Here is a 21,673-nt window from a genome sequence, read left to right as displayed (position 1 = left end):
GACCCTTATACCTAAACACTAAGAGGACCAGCAACCTTGTTCTTAAAAATCAACACAAATACTGAGATATTTGTGGTATACGTATGCCCGCCCCCCAAATCATGAGATGCCTCTCATCCACAGTCACAAGAGAAATCCACATTTCAACCACAGAAAAGGCCACCCACTCACCAGGGTTAAAGCTGTAACAGCCAATGACAGTAAACACTGGCAAAGATGAGGAGCAAACCAGCTTGCTGGTGGGAATACAGAACTGATTTTGTTGTCACTAGTGGTGATGTGGTGGTGCAGCTACCAGAGGACATCAGGTGTCCCGCTCTATCACTTTCTGCCGTGTTCCTGTAGACAGGGCCTCTCACTGAACCTGCAGCTAGGCTAGTGACTAACAAGCCCCAGTGACCTTCCTGTCTCTGCCTCACACAGTGCTGCGGTTACATGTGCATGTGGCTCCATTCAGCTTTTTACATGGGTGCTGGGGATTTGAACTCAGGTACTTGTGCTTGCACTCAAATGACCACTGAGTCATCTCCCCACCCCTAATTGAGGGGGGGGGGGATTGAGATAGGCTCACTGGTAGTAGAGTACTTACCTAGCATACTCAAAACCCTGAGTTCAATCCCCCAGAATCACAAAATAATAGTGAACCTGTTTAAACATTTTGTTTATAATATCCCTAACCTAGAAATTACACAAGTGCCCCATAACAGGTAAGCGGATAAACCATATATAATATGCTCCACAGTGAAGTACCACTCATTGTAGGGAACAAACTAATACAACAACGTGATGAACACCAATAGACGCTTCATAGAAACTCGAACACAATAGGCCACACACGACCCCTTGTATCTTCTTCCAGGAGAGGGAAGGGCTCGGTGACAGAAAGCTAAGCAACATCTGAGGATGCTGTAGGGTGCTTCCATCGAGCAGGAAACTGCCAGAAGACAACGGGCAACAACGGCCCATCAAGAGCCGAAGGCGTCACACACCTAGACCCAGCCTCAGTTTCTGCCAGATTACTGTGGAGTGGCACTATCCCTCAAACTGATGTAGAACCTGAGCTGTTTTTATCCTCAAATTCTAGGGCTCAAGGGACCTTCCTGCATTAGCCTCATAAGTAGCTGAGACTAACAGTGTCCACCACCATGCCTGCCTCAACCTTTTTTAAAAGTGTGATTAGTCTTACGTTAATTGCTTTTTCAGAGATCAAACAAAGTAAGGGATGAGCAAAAGCTACATAGAACAAGTGAGGAGGGTGCAGTTAAGAAGTGTTGGCTTTAGGAGGACGGCAGCCCATGCTCTACTCCTGCCTCCACAGCACCTAGCATGCTGCTGCACAGAGCCAGGAGTGCCTCATGCGTGCTGTACGCATGAGCCTGGGAAGTCACACAGTACTGCTGTGGGAGAGCTGACTTAAGCAGTGGTCCCTGAAAGGCAGTATGACTGACCTAGGCAGGATGTTATCCTTTATCTAGAGATGATAGCATTCTTACAACAACTTAGTACAGAACTACCCTGGCTTTCTGATAGTGTGCTAAGTTATTCTCCTTTGAAAGGTCATGAAATAATGCATTGTTGTAAAGCTGCAAGGTAAACTGCAAAAACCAGGTTTTAGGAAAATGTCAGAAAGCAAGCATTAATTCTACACATTGGATACAGCATTATTTTGCATTCCACACTCCCTAATGTAACATTTCATCCAGGGCCTTGAACGTTTACAACCCTGTAAATGCCGGGTGCCTCTTCTCCAGCTTCACAGTCCCTCAGAACCATTCTCACAGCGCTGCAAAGTTTTGTGTTCATCCTGGACACGCGTTAGTCACCTCTCAGTTAGCAACAGTAGAATAAGACATTTTCTAAAAGGGGTGGGGAGGGGAGTCGTGCTTTCCCACAGCCAGAAGAGGGAGGAGCTGGACCTGGTCACACACAGGGACTGCCAAGGGACAGAAGTACTCTAACGCTCACCTGTGGCATAGTCACAGGAACACCAACTGATGAAACTTGCTGAGATGACGACAGTATGTTAAATGGGTGAAGTTTGCTGTACCTACACGATACATCCATAACACTGAGGGAGGGAAATAAGGTTAAAAAAAGACGACGAATATCCAGGTGAGTCTGGGTGGATTGGTGTGTCAAAGTATCTACTTGGTGAAACTCCTACAAGACCCTACCCAGACAACAGAGAATGACACAGGGCATTTGCTGTTCCATATTTCATGTCAGAGGATTCAGAGTACATAAAGTGAGGAACGTTCCCAACTCCCCTAAGATACTCAAGGCCAAGAGTACCTTCCGTGTTCTTCAAAACAAATTCCATAGACACTTTGCCCCAAGAAAAATGGATCATTCTCTTCATATATTCTGAAACTGCCCCCTTCCCAATCAGCTTTTCATTGTCAATAGTATAGATTTCTGGGCTGGGGAGATAGTTCTGTAGATAAACTTTTTGCTGAAAAAGCAGGGGGACCTGAGTTCAAATCCTCAGCACCCATGTAAAATCAGGACATGGTGGTACATACCTGTGATCCCAGGAAAGGGGGAAGGTAAAGACAGGTGGCTGAGGGTACAAGGAGGGGCTCTCTGGCCAGCCAGTCTAGCTGAAACCATGACCTCCAGGTTCGGTGTGAAAAAAACCTGTCTTAAAAATACAGTGGAGGGGGGTTGGGGATTTAGCTCAGTGGTAGAGCACTTGCTTAGCAAGCGCAAGGCCCTGGGTTCGATCCTCAGCTCCACATACAAAAAAAAAAAAAAAAAGAAAAAGAAAAAAGAAATACAGTGGAGGGCTGGAGAGATGGCTCAGAGGTTAAAAGCACCAACTGCTCTTCCAGAGGTCCTGAGTTCAATTCCCAGCAACCACATGGTGGCTCACAACCATCTGTAATGAGATCTGGTGCCCTCTTCTGTACACATAATAAATAAATAAAAATAAATAAAAAATTTTAAATTTATTTAAAAAAAACACAGTGGAAAATGGCAGAAGCCTATGTCGATCTCAAGCCTCTATAATGCTTAAGTATACACTCATACCCACTAATACAGATTTACTAAGTTCTGAATATTACCAACTCTTTAAAAACAATTTATGTGTGTGGATGTTTTGCTCACATTGTGCATATATACATGCATGTCTCATGCCCTCCGAGGCCAAGAGAGGCGTTGGATCCCCTGGAACTGGAGTTATGGATGGTTGTAAACCACCATGTGGGTGCTGGGAATTGAACTCGAGTCTTCTTGAAGAGCAGACAGTACTCATAATGACTGAGCCACCACACTAGTCTCTATTTTATCAACTCTTATGATTTATGACTTAGGTCATACAAACCATCACCTTTAAGTGGTTCTCTAGTAATGGGCACTTAAGAGTTCTTTCAACAGGTTTTCAAAATTATTATCAGTTCATAAAATCTGGGGATGCAAACATATTTTGGTCTGTGATTTTTAACCTGCCCTACACAATGACCTGTGTCATTGTGTAGGCACCTGTTTCTCCAGGCTCTTTGCCAGGGACACCATTACAGTTTCAACAGTTGAAAAGGATTCTAAAGTTTGTTTTTAATTTCTAAGAATCATGAGCAAGGCTGAGATTTGGGTCTTTGACTACATATGTTTCTTTTTAAATTTTATTTTTGTTTGCATTTTCATATATACTTGGTTTTGGCTGACTGGCGTCCCCACACTTTCCTGTCCCCCATCTTCCAGGTGTCCTCACACTTTCCTGTCCCCACTTCCCTGAACTCCATGCCCATTTAACCACTTTTCTTGTCTAGCAGGTCAGTGATCTTCCTTTTATCGGTGCAAAATCCTTGTCATCTTCCCATGCCAAAGGCTGATGGATGAGCTCCAGGATCCATTACTCACTATTCTTTAGGTAACAGAACCATCCCCTAACCAAGCAGCTACTCTCCTGAAGCTCAGGCTTATACAGTGGCCATATTTAGGCCACTGATGGGGAGGCAGAAAAAAGTGAAAGGTATGCTATTTTCCAAGTCACTACATGAAATATCCAGGCTAAGGTGTGTGTCTCTGACTTGGACTTCCCCTCTTTCCCTGTTGCTGTGACATTTCAACAACCACAGCAGTCCTCTGACCAGGCAGGGAAGATACAAGTGGAAAACAGAAGAGCCAGGCCATCTGCAGGGAATGGCTGCCATAACACACTTAAAAAAAAAAAAAACAAAAACAAAACAGAAATATCTTCATTTTAGGCACTGATTTGGGGGGTGTCTCTCAAGAATCCAACTTACATTCTACCTAATTCAGGCACTACTCAACTTTAGTCTATGATCATAAGAATGTTTAACACTAGGGTACAGATTATCTGGTCTTCATATTAATGGCTTCTTCACAACATAGTAAGGGGCAGTCCTTAGAAGTTCTGTAAAATTCCTAGAGCAATTCAGATACTCAAAACTGTTTAAAATATTATTCTGTAGCTTCTCTATGGTAACACTGATAAACTTCTGAGGATTATCTAGGAAACAGAAGGTTGGAAGAGTTTCTTGTAAGGATTAAAAACAAAACAAAAGCCCCCAACCTGGCAGATAAAATATAAACAAGGTTTGAGCTCCACAGAGTAACTAATAGCAGGATACAAAGCTAGAGGGATGTTCACTGTCTTTGACTGATAACTCTACCCCAGAATTATACCTGAAGAATTAATCACTGCTGCACACACAAGCTCATGTACAGAGCCATCAGCAAAGTGTTTATTACAATAGGAAGCATCAGAAGAGATCTTAAAGGCCACAATGAGCTTACGTAACTGATTAATTGGATTATGACCCAGTGGTATTTTATTAACCAGTACTGACAATGGTCATTTACCTAACTAACTTGTCAGAGCCAGGCGCTGGCACATTTAATACACATAATCCTTGCACTAAACCTGGGAACTGGCATTAGTATTGCCTCCTTTGAAAAATGAGGAAATTGATGCCTAGGGAGAGGAAACAACCTGCCCAAGGTCACTTAGCTGAGAAGAGGTGAACTTGAGGGATCCAATACCTATGGCCTCAATGCATACCTACACTAATATGCAGGTACCTACACACACAAACCCACACACATGGACATACTTAAAAATAAAATAAACCTTTAAAGTGATGTTATGTTCAAAATTTATCTAGCATTACATCATTTGAACTCTTTAAAACATTTTTTACTAACCTTGCACAGAAATTAATTCTATAAGAAAGCCAATATTCCAAATTGCTCCTTTAAATTATAATTGCTTATACTTCCGTTTCTAAAATTACTGACAATTATGCATGCTAAATAGATTTGTATGAATATATGGGTATGTGTATATTTATGTATATATGCATGTATTTTATAAGTATATTGTTCATATGTATATATTTTTGCATGTAAAAATCCTATGGGAAAACTTTTTCAATAGAACTAATTAAATCTGAAAAAAGCAAGCCTTTGTAAATATGTCATACTTTTAGGGAACATTCTAGTTAGCTTTATCGCATGAAGGGGGAGGTTATGGGGGGATATCAGTCCTCTTCTCCCACTATGTGGGTCCCAGGGTTGCCAGCTGTGGCAGGAGGCATCTTTAGCAGCCGAGCCATCTCACCAGCCCCATTTGGTTCCTCTTCTAGAAATGAATTCTTATTGGGAAAAATCGTCGAGAGTTTGTTTTATTTGGCGCTCGGTCTATTAGTCTAAGACTCTCAAACAGTTCAAAATGAAGTCCTTTACTCAGGCCGATCCCTACCTTAGAGCCAATGGCAATTAGATGTGACCAGGACTTTATGCTTACAGATTCACAAACCTTTTGTTGCCAGGGATCTTGGGTTCCATGTAATTGGTATTACTATTCTAACGTAATAAATTACGCATCTAAAAATTGCCAACTGAAACCAATAAAGCATCCAAATTAAATTCTACTTTATTTTATCCCAGACATCTCTGAGACTTTCTCCTTCCCTTTCAGATTACAACTCGGAAGGAAGGAAACCCTTCTGCACTTACAGTCTGTTCTGCTTGCTCACTGCTTTGGAACTGCCTGCCAGACCTCCATTGCTACAACCAGCACAGGTGACCATTCTGTGGTTTCTGAAGACCTGACCTTTCACATTTACCTTTCTGCTGACACCCACCTCTCTATAGTCCAAATTTCACATATGGAAAAGGAGTCAATGCATAAACAGCATATCAAGTTTGATTAAACCTAATTTTGCCTCATTACCATATGTTCTTCCAGCTAACACATAAACTGCAAAGTCATTGTAAGAGAAAAGCCTGTATAATGAGCCTGTTAGATCGGAATGAGTAAAACGCTTTCAAGTGAGTCTTACTTACTACCAAGATTTTCCTTATTAGATTAATTTAAACCACTGTGAATCTGAGCACAGAGAACCTGGGTCATACAGAGAAATAAGAACCCAAGTGCAGGGGCTGGGAACATGGACTCAGTTGGTAAAGAGCTTTACTGTACAAGCTGAGGCCTTGGCTTTGTATCCTCAATGCCCAAGATAAAAGCCAGGCAAGGTTTGCACATATAACCTCAGAGCTGGGGGAGAGAGGGAACAGACAGGCCCCTCAAATTCACTGGCCATCCAGTACAGTCGAATCAGCCAGCATCAGTTCAGTGAGAGACTTTGCCTCAAAAAGCAAACCACCCAATGTCTTCCTCTGGCTTCTACAGCTATGTGCACATGGTGGGCGAGTACACACACACACACACACACACACACACACACACACACACACGTCAACATAAAGAAACAAAAATTTTAAAGAGGTGTAACAATAAGCCAATGCACAAGGCATGTATTTGAGTAAATTTGCTATTATTGAGGATTTAAAATGTGCTACATTTCTAAAAATTAACTTCCCTAATTTATGAGTATATTTATAGATATCTTAACAGATAATGAAGTATTTTATAAACTTATCGGTCATGAGTAGAGTCATGCTGTCCTTCTCAGGACAGCATTACATTCAGTATTATTATAAATCCTATGACAAGAGATGGACATATTGCAAAATGCAGGGTACTGCACAGCAAGACTACAGTAACAAGCCTACTAGAGAGCACACCCTCAGTTCCTGTGCAAACACACTCAAATAATTTTTAAAAATTAAGCTTTTCTCAAAGTCACTTAAAAATTCATATTTTCCCACATGATACAGATGCCTGGGAATAATAGATATGCCCAAATTATTATAAGAGAATGTTACAGTTATAAGGAACAGTTACTAGCACATTAGCTGCCTATTATTAATAGATATAAATAAATAAAAAGTAGAATAAAAGTAAAGAGAAATACAGAAAGAAAAAGCAAGTCATTTTCTTACACACAGGGCAAACAAACCCGATAAAACAGTGTCCCAACTTATAGCTCCAAAATAAAGCTGTCTCAGAAAAGAATTGCAATCCCTGTTACCCATTCACTGCCAGTTAAGTTCCCAACCACCGAGATTACATCAGGCCTGCATACCAAGTTCATCGTGCAAACTGCTGCCGCCTACAGCAGACGCATGGTCATGTGAGGCTTCTAAGTGGACACTCCCTTTTCTCACCAGCAAGGAGGCACTAGCACTGAGCACTGCGGCCTGGGATGGGGGGCGGGACTGGACTTTGACCTGGACTGTGGACTGCTGGCCTTGCTGACCATCTTGAAGGCTAGGAGAAAACACGGATTGGGGAGACATTACAGGGAGGAAAAGAGAAAACAAGAGCTAGAATGAAATCACTAGAGAACACTGATTTCAAAACATGACACTTTTTCAAATAACCAGAGAAAGAGCCAAGAAACTTTGTACAGTTACCCAGTTTACATGCGTTCTGGTCCTTACCAGATTCATAGGGAGGAAGGCAGTCAAAACTTAATACAGATGTTAACTGTCAATCCGCAACTTTCTTCCAGCTCAAACCAACCAGGTTCCAGCATGAAAGGAGAGGAGCGAGAAGCTGCTCAAAGGACGTGGCTCAGTTACCGTCATTGTGACTCTGCCCTCTTCCCTCTTGTGTTCTAAGATCTCAGACTCAGAGACACAACAAAACAAAGTTCCTACCCATGTAAAACCAAAGACTTTCAATCAAATGCAACCAAAACACAATGGAAGCAAAAGAACCACAAACTACTGCAAAGGAACCAGACGTGTGACTCAACCCGGGAAACACAATGGTCACCGGGATACTGGAAGGAGAATTAATAAAGTATTATTTTTAAAAGCTCCCATATTTGGAAATAAGGCTACAAGAGTTCTAATAAACATACACAAAAACCATGTCTCATAACCAACTGTTAACATTCTTTTCCAGTACATATTGTATTCTCATTAATAAGAATCCATTATTTTAGGAAAATCTTAATAACTGGTAAACCTTAATTTCTCAAAGGATATTCTAGTATTTCATAAATTTTATAAAACTTCAAATTCATATTTTGTTAATATAAATATATTTTATATTTCTTTTATAAAACTAATTTTTCTATATTACTAATTTTCTTTTATGATTATTGAATATATATTAATTTTATTAACATTCTTAATATAGATTTATTCTAATTTAAACTGCTGAAATTCCTGAAATGTTTTAGCTATCACACATCATTCTCTACACAATGTCCCAGCATATTTTACTCATTGAATTTAAGTGTACTCTGAGCAATTCCAGAGGCTGGCACTAAAATAACTACAACAAAAAGGATGTCACTCAAGAGGGCCTTGTTTGGCCTATCATTTCTAATGATATCATTCTCTGCTGAGCTCTCTGATCCTTTGAATGCACTGCAATTGTCCCTCTGGTGTTTAGTAAACGCTACCGTGTGGTTATGGCGATGGAACAGCACACTGACACAGCAGTCCCCCAGGATATTCAATCACATGTAGTTCTTCACTCATGCCAACTATATTTCAACTACAATAACCACACACCACAGCTAGTAGCAACCAAAGTGGTCAGGAGCTAACAATGACTGCTTGCCATATTGGACAGCATGTATTATAGAATATTTATCCTATCACGCAAGGCCTTGACTCTTCAGGTTTGATCTGACCCACCAAGAAGTATGCACTCTGAGCATCTACCCTGAGAAAATCGAGCCTGCACGTTTTGATTGCTGATCACACTGGAGCTGCTCAGCCATGCTGCAAGGCATCTGGTTAGACTATTTTCCTATAGCTATTAGTCAAGAGAGGCCTGTGAGAGGCTGGCCACACAGCTCAGTGGCACAGCCTTTGCCTATGTGTGTCAAACCATGGGTCATCTCCAGCACTGCAAATTTAGAGAAGAGAAAAAAAGATGATCATGTTAATTAAACAATTTTTAATCTTCCACACCTGGCTGATGTGTCCTTCTTCATCAGAAGCAATCTAAACTTATCCATGAACCTCATCAAAATGAACAGGTTTCACACAAAAAGACAAGAAAAAGTCTCAGGAAATTCAAATATTATGGACTTTCAAATTCAGACCAAGCTTACAACTTATTCAAAAAATTTGTACTGAAATTCTTCTATCAGTTTTTTTCACTTAAAGTCATAAGCACAGATCATATCACAGTTGGTCACATTTTAATGTGAACGGATCTGAGAATATTCTAATCATCAAGCTACAAATGCACAATGTCTATCCAAATATACAAAATGTTTTCAAAATATTAAGCAATGCCTGAAAGTCAATTCCAAAATAAATGAAGGATATTAGCCAAAATCTATTATTATCATTGAGTTTTTAAACACCAAGTCAGTAAAAAATGTTTATACCCCTTAATTCCTGCTTTCAAAGCCCTCACTGGCAAAAGAAAAGGCCAGCTCTTAGCACAATTGGCTGAAAAATCAGATCCCCAAAGGGTAGCACTAACTTTAGGCTAACAGGCGTGAATATGACATGAATTTATCCTTTTTTAAAAAGTAGTAGATACTTTATCATACAGTAAAAGGAAATCTAAGTGTGTCATTACAGGCTGGCAGGCAAGCATTCTCAATTTAAATGACATTAAATTAACATTCCCAATTTATATGACAGACATATAGCTGGCCTTGGCCATCCCTTCCTCTACACACGGAGGTAATACCTGGCAATTCTGCTTTACATCATCAGTTACCTTGCTAAGTATCTCCCCAACTAAAATGTAAATTCTAAGAGTACGACTCCATTATTCCAAAGAATATACAGGTTCCAGAGAAAAGAATGTCCTGAGTATGCAAAACATAACAAAAATGGTGAATTCATCTGAACACAAATGACCCCCTAGATTTCTAATCATAGATTCTCAACCATGACTGTAACCTCATTTTATTACAGATCTTTTAATCCTCTATTTTCAATGAAGCTAAAGATACACTAAGGCTTTTGGTTCTTCACCAAAATAAGGTGGTTTCCTTCTACTCCAGTCACTAAGGACTCAAAAACTTGACATTTTGGGTAATAAATATCAAACTCTTTACATTATTAAGAATTTTTAATGTCTGTCTATTTTAGCTCTAGTCAATAAGAAGAATTAGCTAGGGCCTACCTACAAAGCTAACTTAATTAGAAAAAAATTTTAAATAATTCTTAAGGAGCTTATTCTAATAAGATTTTAGAAAGTGTGCAAACTCTCTTTGTAAGGATGTTGCTGACCTAATCCTAATTCTTATACATATATATTTTATCACGTTTCTTTTGGGGTGGTTAAGTTACTCACCAAAGTTTACAATAAGCTCTCATAGTCTCTTTTTCTCAAGTTTTGCTTTCTTTGACCCTAGTTACCTAAGTCAACATCGATCTGAAAACATCAAATTGAAAAATTCAGAAATAAACAGTCATACTTTTTAATGCCTTTATATATTTTATGACCGCTCTACTTTGCTAGTAGTTACTGTTGACTTCTTGCTGGGCTGAATTTATAGACTACACTATACCATAGGAACATGTCAACGCAGGGAAAACATGCACACACACAGGGCTCTGCAGGAGTGGAGGTTTCAAGATGCTACATGAGCCTTCAGAACATTCCTGCCCTACCCCCATGGAGAAGGGGAACTATTACAGATCTTACTGGTATTTAGATAGCAATTGTAGTGAAAGTATTGCCACATCTGTTCTACTAATGTTTGACAAAATGTCTTCCCAAAGTTTAAGTAGCCATTCTATTCTATATTGAGTTAAAGATAACATTATTAAGTAGCTTTCACTGAAGAATAATGGCAATTTACTTCACCTGGAATTTTTCCATTTGCATAAGGTAATATACTAAGTTGATATTTCTCTAACTCCTCACCCACAATAAGGCCCATCTATTTAGACACATGCTGCATGTGTGTTGGAAATGCCCTGGAGTCTCCACAAAGCCTGCATGCTGACTACTAGAAGGGTCAAATGTAAGCCCTGTAGGAGTAAATTCCAAACCATGTTTCTAAGTCGTGCTACACTGAAAATTCTAGAAGGAAACAGGAAGTATTGTGTGTGACTGGCCTGAGTTAGAATGGTAACTCTCATATTCCACCAGGCAGAGAATGAAAGCTACCCTGTACACAAGCGAGACTCGGTCAGCGTATTCACGGAAAAGAACGAAAGAAATTCTTAAGCCTGAAATAGGTTAAAGATGTTTATGAAAGAAAAACATGAAGAAAGCAGGAAGGCAAAGGTCTACAGTGAGCATTACTCAAGGGGCAAAAGGAGGCCTGAACAAAGCACAGCAGGAGTCACTGCTGTCATGGCCGCGGCACGTGGAGACTGTGCCCCGTTCTCCACAGGGAGGAAGAAGTCCTGCAGCAGGAGAGAGGGGGGACCCGGAAGTGGAGGGCTCCGAACGTTTCTACAACAAATGCATCCATGCTTAAATTGGCCACATTTCCACATTTACATTTTAAATATTGTCTATATATAAATATATGCTTCATGAAGTTTAAGGAATTAGGAAATTGAGATGAAACTCCTGGATATACTGTAAAATTCAACAAGAAAAGAAACTAAATTTTAAATCTCAGGAGAGGAGAAAATGCAATTTAAAAAATAGGATTTTGCTGTTCTGAAAACCACATTTGAAAGGGAAAGGAGAGGGTTTGTGTCTTCTGACCTACCAAGCATTCAAGAGAAGCTAATCCTCTCCTTGTCAAGTTGGGGAGTTCGGGCCGGAAGGAGGCAGGAGAACTACTTCCACAATGGTGCTTCAGGCAGTGATGGACGCACTGCATGATGGACACACCACTTAAGTGAACACATGGATCATGTATGCTCACTTGTCCTTGTGAAATGAAGCACAAGTCTTTTGAAAAGAGCTCATATTTCTAAATCAAGACGTGGACTCTTCAGATTCCTAAAAACTCAACAGGAGATTATCCCCAATATCATAAATGGATGTTCTCTTAGTTGAGAATGTTGAAAAAATAACAATGTTTTTAATATGCGACAGAGGCTGAGAAATTCAACATATCTCTACATGTAAACATGTATATAGCTGACCGTACTTTAAATATTTTAGTTCTGTGTCCTTCACTAGGTTCAGATTTTACAGTATAAGTAGGATAAAAGCAATCTTTAGAGACATGAAATAATCAAACTGACTTCATAAGGTGAGGTCAGATTTCTATTTCTCAATAAGGTCACCCCTTGTCCTTTAATTGTTCGTGTTAAACACTGTCAAGATATTGCACTAAAATAATTAAATTAGAGTCGGTAAAAGAATCAATCTAACTTAACAGCTATGTTTTCACTTCTGTAACTGTTAACGTGCTTTTGCAATTTAAACACTGGGCAAAATCAGTCTGATAGCTTTGTTTTCACAGTGCAACATAAGGCATGCATAATACGGTCGGCTCATGGTCACATGCAGAGGAAACCTAAGAGCTGAAGATGTAGAGAAAGAAAGAAAAGCAAGGCTCTTTAAGCTTGCCTGGGTCGGAAAGAACAGGTTAGAGGGTTCCCCGCATGCACGCTGAACTTGGTGGAATTGTAAAGTACCGTACCTTAGGGGTGATCCGATGAGCAAGGTAGGAGGGGCAGGGTTACTCCCTGCATTGTGCCGGCGCCGCACTGCCTGGCGCCTAAATGTGCTGCGTTCCCGGCGAAAAGCCACTGCCTCCTCGCTGGCCTGTGCTGCTGTATCAAGACAGACTTAGGTCAAACGGGAGCCTAGGTCAGAGACAAAGAGCAGCTGAGCCTGCCTCTCTCTGGACTGCCCACCCTCTCGGGAGAAGAAACACTTGGGTCTTCTGTCACATCAGGGAGTATACACAAAGCCCTTTCTCCAAAGTTAAGTGTTTTGGAGAATAACACTTTGGATCTATTACCTGACCTCACCGCCTTCTCTTCATCCTCAACTTCCTCTTTTGAGATCTTTGCCGATTTAAAGGCTCCCGCCCCCAAGGCTCGTTATTTTCAGCACATCCCCTCCATTCTCCCTTTAATTAAGTCAGCCTTGAAAAAGTCGTTAGTCTCCTAACAGGAAGGAGTACTGTTTCTCTTCTCGTGGGACTAGTAAAAGCGGCACAAACACACAGGTGCTCCAGGACTTTGCTGGGGTACAGTCTGATCACTACTTTCAAGCCCAGGGGTCAGAAGTGCACTTGATACACAGCACACTCAATTCCACAGGGTACATTCCTGACTGGGAGCAGTGACCTGTGGCTGCTATCACTGCCCAAGACGGAAACAGCAGTCTACTGCCTATCACTCACCCAGGAAAAGATCAAATTAATGCATGGATTCTACCAAATGGTGCCACCTTTGTATCACCATAAAGGTAAAAAACTGTTGGATCATCCAACTTGAGACTATTCACTGTGGATGCCCAGGAATAGGGTAGTGGGCTGCGTCCCCCAACACCTCAGGCCATAATTCTGAAATTGACAGCAATTGGCAGAACCAGTTTTTCAAATATTCAAGGTAACATAAATATATCTTAATTGGAAAGTGCTTGATCAAAACTTTATTTAGAAACTTTAAGACCCCAGTCTTCATCTCCTCAACATTAGGAAGCAGATACAAATAAAAAGCAATCATGGAAGCTTATTTAAGCTGGGATCAATACAGAACAAGCTAAAACCAAACAGATAATGATAAAATCATAACAATGGCCATGTAGAATGACATGCATTGATAAAAACCATACTAACTGACCAGTCTGGGTTCCCACAGCAAACTGTAAAATGCTTTCCACAGGTGAATATGAAACAGCTGTTCTTTCCCCAGTAATCTAAGTGTTCTGAGAACCTTTTCATTTTGAGGAAGGATATTTTCATATTACATATGAGCAAAGAAAAAAGAAGTTTGTACAGAAACATTTTTTCCAAACATAAAGGATCCTTTGAATGTGAATAGGTTGTTGTTTATATGTGAAAATCATACATGTCCAATGAAAACTATGAAGCTGATTGAATCTGGTCATTTAGGACTGTAGATAATACAGTAGCCACTAACCAGCCAGGAGTGGCTATTCAAATTTGTATTAATGGAAACTAAAAATTCCGCTATTCATTCCTGAGCCACACCTGAAAACCCAGTAGTAACATGGAGCAGATGCCTACCACTGCCAGACAACTCACTTAGAACTTTCCCATCACCACCAAAAGCAGACGTAGACAATCGAGGCACAATCTGTAAAGCACATTCTGACAGCTGACAACCACAGCCTCAATGAAATGGAAGTGCACTGTCATCATCAGAGAAACACACACAAGCCAGGTGAGGGAAGACAGGACAAAGAGGCGAGCAGCTTGTACCTGTCACAGTTCTTAGACACCTGCACAGATAAGCCCGGTTACAGATACAATTACTAGCTGGTAACTCAATTCAAGAGCTACCTTGTGAACTCTTTACTGAAAATATTCTATTCTACAGTTGAAACAAACTATATCCCATTTTTACAAACCATTGCTTACAACAAACTATTATAATCAATTTTACGGGTTGAATCAACTTCATTATGGAATCTTCAAACATTCTCTGTTCTGTTGCAAATAAACAGAAAATCAAACCCAGACATAATTGATGAGCTAACTCTTAGAAAGCAGCATATGGTCACTGACTACAAAAGACAGGAACAGAGAAATGGTTTTCTTTATTAACCTGTTTCCACTGAAGACTCTTAGAGGTATTACTCCTACAGAAGACAAGAACAAACAAAAAAGTCTAAACAAACAAACAAACAAAATTACCAGTGTCCACAAAAAAATCTGTTGGCTGGGTTAGAAAGATGGTCTGGGGGTTAAGAACAATGGCTTCTCTTCCAGAGGACCTGGGTTTGATTCCCAGAACCCACATAGTGACTCACAACCATGTCTCCAGCTCCAGTTCCAGGAAATCTGATGCCCTCTTCTGGCCTTTGCAGACACCAGGCACATAGCAGCATACATATGCAAGCAAAACACTCATACACATAAAATAGTAACAAAAAACCCTTTGGCTTCTTCCTTTAAAAAAAAAAAAAAACCTTTAAATAATTTTACACACTTATATTTTAATCTACAAAAGAGTTATATAGATTACTTATTTCCTTAATAGTCTTCTAATCATTCGTATATGCACATGTTTGTGTTGGAACGTGCACATGGGTGTAGACGCCCACTGAGGCCAGAAGATAGTGCCAGTACCTGGGTGCTGAGAGACTAACTCTGGTCCTCAGAATATTATGTGTCTTAACCTCTCTGACCCATTTTGCCAGCCCCTCCTTGAAAACATACTAAGATGCAAGTCTAGGACATCGACTGAATGATACATCTGAGTTATGCTTACAACATATTATTATCCTCAGTAATGGGTTTCACAAATTCCTACTGTTATAGGAATTTTCAGAATGTTCATGACAACTGCCTTAACAATAGGCAGGATCACACAATCAAAAATGACATACTTTAATTTATAGTCATATAAGACTAAGCCAAGCCCTCTGAGGAATGTGCTTCTTATACAGGATATCTATATTTGAAACTCAGTCCTAGATGGTAGCTGTACAGGAGCCAAAGGAGAAAAGGGTATCTTTAAAGTTTAAGCAGATTCTTCTACCAGTTACATAGGATTTACCCAAACTTAAGGACAATTAAAGACAGCTGTAGTAAACCGTGTGCATGTGTGTGTACATGCATGGTGTGTGTACACGCATGGTGTGTATGCCTGTGTGTGTAACTGTGGGTGGGTGCACTGCCCAAGCATGCATGCCTAGACTCAAGATGTCCAATGCTGAGTGTCTTCCTCCACCTTGCTTTTTGAGACAAGATCTCTTATTTAACCTGGAGCTCACCGACTTAGCTAGACTAGCTGGCCAGAAATCCCCCAGACTCACCTATCTCCACACCCGGTATGCGTATGTACTAGGGTACATATGCACACCACAGCATTCATGCAGCTTTTACATGGGCACTGAGGACCTGACTTAGGTTCTCGTGTTTGACAGATAGCCCTTTACCTAATAAGCCATCGCCCAGCCTTTTTTGACTCATTTAAGATTACAAAAGAAAGAGCATTTTAAAATAACTGGAGCAGTCCTCTGAGGAATCAAATCCTAGGCCTCAGAAAGAAAATCTCTTCTTCCTCCTTTTCCTCTTTTTTTTTTTTTTTAATTAGGACACCAGAAGGGAGGGGGGAAATGCTACAAAATCTTTTAAAGTTCGAACTTTAGCCTTGCATAAAACTCAGTATCTTCTAGCAAATAAACAAGTTAACTGTTAGAATCTTAAGTCTAGCCAACATAAATAGTGAAAAACTAAACACTCTGGGCAGAACTAATTTGCATGCATACATAGGTAAGAAGGAAAACTCTGAAGCATTCCAGTGATTCAAAAATTATGAATAAAAGAAACACAAAAATTAAGCGCGCGCGCGCACACACACACACACACACACACACACACACACACACACACACACACACACACATATATTTTTCAGAGCTGAGGACCGAACCCAGGGCCTTGTGCTTGCTAGGCAAGCGCTCTACCACTGAGCTAAATCCCCAACCCCAAGCATATATTTTTAAGTTAAATATGCTTTTATCACAAGTCTTGACTTTCTAATGATTTCCTTATTTACCATAAAATGTCATCAGAAGACACAGACAATAAACAATTCAGCTTTTTTCCCCTTAGTTTTGTGTTCTCATGTGTTCTCTCTCTCTCTCTCTCTCTCTCTCTCTCTCTCTCTCTCTCTCTCTCTCTCTCTCTCTCTCTCTGAGACACATCTCAGGTAGCCCAGGCTGACCTCAAACTCCTATTCCTCCTGTCTGCACCTCAAGAGTGCCTGGGCTTTATTTCCTTTATAATGATGCAGTCTCTTGATCAAGTTTATGCTTAAATGCAATTCACAGAAAACAGACCAATATCCTGAGCATTTGAAGATCCATGGGCTGGTCTATTCCTGACCATTACAAAAAAAAATGTAAAATCAAACCTTAGGGTTATCTCTAATTTATATGAGTTACAGAAAATCTACACATTTGATATGGAACTGTTTGGTATAGCAATTTAGGTTTATATGGATATACTAAAACATTACCAGCTGGCTTTATGAATGACAACAAGAAAAGTATACAAAGCTGTGTATATTAAATAGAAGATTCTAGAGAGAGAGAAGGCAAAAGCTACTCCCCCAAAAATGTAGTACCAGTCAGTGCTTTGGTACTAGAATCTAGAATTAGCAGAGCACTTTCACCCCCTAAGCCCACTGGCATCTACAGTTAACCAGGACAGACCTAGATAGTTACAACTCCTCTTTTAGGCTTGGGGAAACTGAGGCAGACTGAATGGCTTGGCATATTCAATCAGTAATCAGGGATGGGAGAAGGATGGAGCCACTGGCTCACTCACTTAGAATCCCGCTGCTGTTAGAGAAAAGACTGCTTGTTCCCACCTGGTAAATCTGGTACAGAACTGCACTTGAGAACTGTATACATAAACGCTGACTTCAGGGGCAAGGGATGGAGCCTACGAACAGTGACGCAGACAATGTCTGTGAAACAGTTTTCTCAGGGCTGGAGAGCTGGCTCAGTGCTTTAGATCCCAGTTCAATGCCTACTACCCACACAGTGGCTCACAACCATTAATAACTCAAGTTCCAGGGGATCTAGGGTCTTCTTCTGACCTCTGAAGGCAGCAGGCACACACTTGCTACCCATGCATTTGTGTAAACAAATCATTCATACACATAAAATATATGACACTAAAAAATTATTTTAAAATACATTTCTCAGAGAGATACAAGTTAAGGAATTCAGAAAACTCTCTTTAAAAAAAAAAAAGATTTATTTGTTTATTATGTATATAGTATTCTGTTTGTATGTATGTCTGCACACCAGAAGAGGGCACCAGATCTCATTACAGATGGTTGTGAGCCACCATGTGGTCACTGGGAATTGAACTCAGGACCTCTGGAAGAGCAGTCGGTGCGTAGGAGAGATGGCTCAGCAGCTGAGAGCACTGGTTACTCTTGCAGAGGATCCGGGTTCAATTCCCAGTACTCACAGGATGGTTCACAAACTGTAACTCCAGTTCCAAGGATCCAATATCCTCTTCTGACCTCTGTGGGCACTGTACAACGTGGTACCCATACACTGTACAACGTGGTACCCATACACAGTAAATCACTCAGACACATAAAATAATAAAATAAATAAATCACGGGCGGTGGTAGCGCACACCTTTAATTCCAGCACTTACTCGGGAAGCAGAGGCAGGGGGATCTCTGTGAGTTTGAGGCAAGCCTGGTCTACAGAGCAAGTTCTAGGACAGCCAGGGCTACACAGAGAAACCCTGTGTTGAAAAAAAAAAAAATCTTAAAAAAAAAACCACAAAAAACAGAAATGTAGAATACAGCATAAATCATAAAACACACTCAAACCCCTCTACTTCAGCTATTTTTTATAACCTGATAACTGATATAGAAAACATATTATAATCATAATATTGTACCATATAGGAGATAAATTTAGGGGCCCAAGAGAAGACCATCTTTATTTGACATAGGACAAGTTAGAAAACAGGACATTTTTTCATACACACACACACACACACACACACACACACACACACACACACACGTATGTATGTATGTATTTTTCATTCTTAAAGTATTTTTAGTCATAAATTATAGACATGCCTTATAAGAAAAATTAAGTAGAAAAGAAGTCAATAAAAATATTTTAGTTTGAACTCAAAAATTTTCACCTAAGCAATTTCAGACAATCATTAGTAAAATTTGGCTTTGAGCAAAGTACTCGATTAAGGGTAAGAGGTCCTAACAGAAACATGGGAGCATGCTGGATGGTAGAGTGTTTGCCGGGTACACACAACGCCACGGCTAACAGCAAGCAAACCACTGTTACATGACTACATACCATAAAGTAAGTTATACGGCCTGTCACTGCCAAAAGGCAGAACCTACATTAATAGATTAGCTACTAAGAACGTTTTTCTGTGAGTATGAAGTGTGAACTGGGGAATTCAGATATCGTTTGTATTTTCACTATTACAGTCTCACACCAGTAGAACATCTCTAATTTACTTCACTATGTAATTACTTCCTTGTATTTACCTATCACTGAACCAGCAGAGTTAAACAGGAGAAGACCCATTTCTGCAGCACAGCAAACTGGCCTGCTTTCCAGTAACAGCAGTACTATTAAACATTTACCACATGCTAGGCACTTCCTAAGCTTCTTATATATATGAATTCCCTTCATCTTTTACTATGGAACAGGTATCTCATCCTCGGATGGCAGTGTGGAGGCCTGAAGAAGATAAATAAGTCTCTGAGGGTAACAAGTAGAGTGGAGCCCATATACTAACAGGCATGTGAGTCCTAGATACATCACCTCTGTTCTAGGGAATTTTATTTTAATATTCCAATGACATTTCCTAAATTCTATCCCTTCACCCTACTAACACCATCCACCCCAATAATAAAGTGTTTAAAGAAGTCATCAATACCTCCACATCTACTGGGATTAAAATTTACTTAGGGTTTTATTTCCAGGCAAGGAGAGAGAGGCAGAGCGAAAGGGAGAGGGAGAGAGTTAGCAAGTGTGTTGTTGTGTCTCAGGAGTACAGAGTACACGGCAGAATGGACAGCTCAGACACGTCACTCCTACACCACCAGAGGACGACACATCAACACGTACTGAAATTGTGTGCATTTTGAATGGGGACGTTTACATTCCTTCCTGCTACTTCCAGTTTTCAGGAGCTCAGCTGAATCAAGCTAACCTGGTATTTATATGGAATGAAAACATTACACCTGTACCTCCAATATATTTAAGTCATTTTGTTTTGTTCTGATTTTCATTCTAAGAACAATAAAAAACAACAAACAAACCCTAGCAATACCCTCCTTTGACAAAAAGTATCTTCAACCTCCCACATACTAGTGAATTTCTTCAACTAAAGTTGACATTTCAAAAATTTAGTTCATTGTTTTATTATTAACATTTAATGGAGATTTTAAAGATACAAACAAAAAATCTGGAATCTAGAAATATGAAGACTTAAATGGTCATAGAAATGTATAAAGAAACAAATAACACTTTCCATGTAACTTTGCAAAACCACCAAACAAGACAAAACAAAAAAGGAAAACCCACGCTCACCGTAGAAAGGAAAGGACGGCAAATATGTAAAGACAGACATACCATAATAGTACATCTCACACATAGTCTATCAACATTTACATTCTGGCAATACCATTTATTTCAGCAATATTTAGAACACACCATGGCAAATGTATCTGATAACTCTCCAAATGTATTTGATAACTTATTTAAAGAATTAAGCTATCGGGCTACCAAGCGAGATCCAGGAAAGGTGCAAAGCTACACAGAGAACCCCTGTCTCAAAAAACCAAAAAAAAAAAAAAAAAAAAAAAAAGGAATTAAGCTATCTTTTAAAACCTAATGGATTCCTTGACAGCGTGAACAGACACACATGGTAAGGTTTCTCTGAGAAGCCTCTAGTTTTTCAGATGTTATAAAATACAGAATAACATCCAAGTCAAAAACTCCAAGACATTTACACAGCAGCCAAGCGGTAACAACCACTTCAGACACAATCACCTCTACTATATAGGTCAGAAGACTACTTTGAGAGCTCCTTAGCACTGAAAATAACTTCTTTACATTGCCATTCTAAGTTAACTTTTGTTAGAACCTAAGCAGAAACAAAGAAAAATAGACACACGAAACCATCTCCCCAATCTGACCTTTCCACTACTCTAAATGAATCTGGAATTCTTCTGAGACAGTGCAGATAGGTTTGAAGGTGTGTCTGAACAGCGCATCAACCTTAACTGTTAAGCAGAGTCTTCTCACTACGACAGGCTATGACTGCGACCTTTCAAGACACACACGTGCTGAGAAGGGAAGCTTCCATTCTCATTCCACCCAGAGACTGCATCATCAGCCGCGCCAACAGTCTGCTCCGGGGGAGGAAACAGTGAAGACCACCACCTCTGAGGAAAGGTCAACGCACACTGATACAACATGACATCACCTACCCAACTTTGTACAGTTCCCCCAGATCCTGAAATGACTAAGTTATTACTTCACCCAGACACCATCACCATCATAGGGAGTACCGTGCATCTATGAAGGGAGTAAAAATGCTGACACAGCAGGATGTGATGACGCACTTTCTTAATCCCAGCACTCAGGAGGCAGAGGCTGATAGAACTCTGTTTGTTTGAGGCCAGACTGGTCTACATAGTGAGTTTCAGGCTAGCCAGGGCTACACATTGAGATCCTGTC

General features: G+C 40.1%; 1 protein-coding gene across 4 annotated transcripts in view; it reads right to left on the bottom strand.

Annotated features, from left to right (window-relative positions):
* The window catches only part of Pcnx1 (pecanex 1), a 145,048-nt gene that overhangs the window by 66,475 nt on the left and 56,900 nt on the right, over nucleotides 1–21,673 (bottom strand). For 2 of the 4 annotated variants that reach the window (XM_036206590.1, XM_036206592.1), the window contains exons 7-8: nucleotides 12,915–13,047; nucleotides 7,455–7,639 (exon numbers count right to left, since the gene is read on the bottom strand). The exons of 1 other annotated variant lie outside the window; for it this stretch is intronic. In XM_036206590.1, coding sequence (XP_036062483.1) covers nucleotides 7,455–7,639; nucleotides 12,915–13,047 — 318 coding nt within the window. The remainder of the gene's footprint in view (nucleotides 1–7,454; nucleotides 7,640–12,914; nucleotides 13,048–21,673) is intronic. One more of the 4 variants, XM_036206591.1, reaches the window with a different exon arrangement.

Source organism: Onychomys torridus, chromosome 14 (assembly GCF_903995425.1).
Source record: "Onychomys torridus chromosome 14, mOncTor1.1, whole genome shotgun sequence".
In the NCBI taxonomy this organism is placed as follows: domain Eukaryota; kingdom Metazoa; phylum Chordata; class Mammalia; order Rodentia; family Cricetidae; genus Onychomys; species Onychomys torridus.
This window is presented reverse-complemented; position numbering and strand designations above follow the sequence as displayed.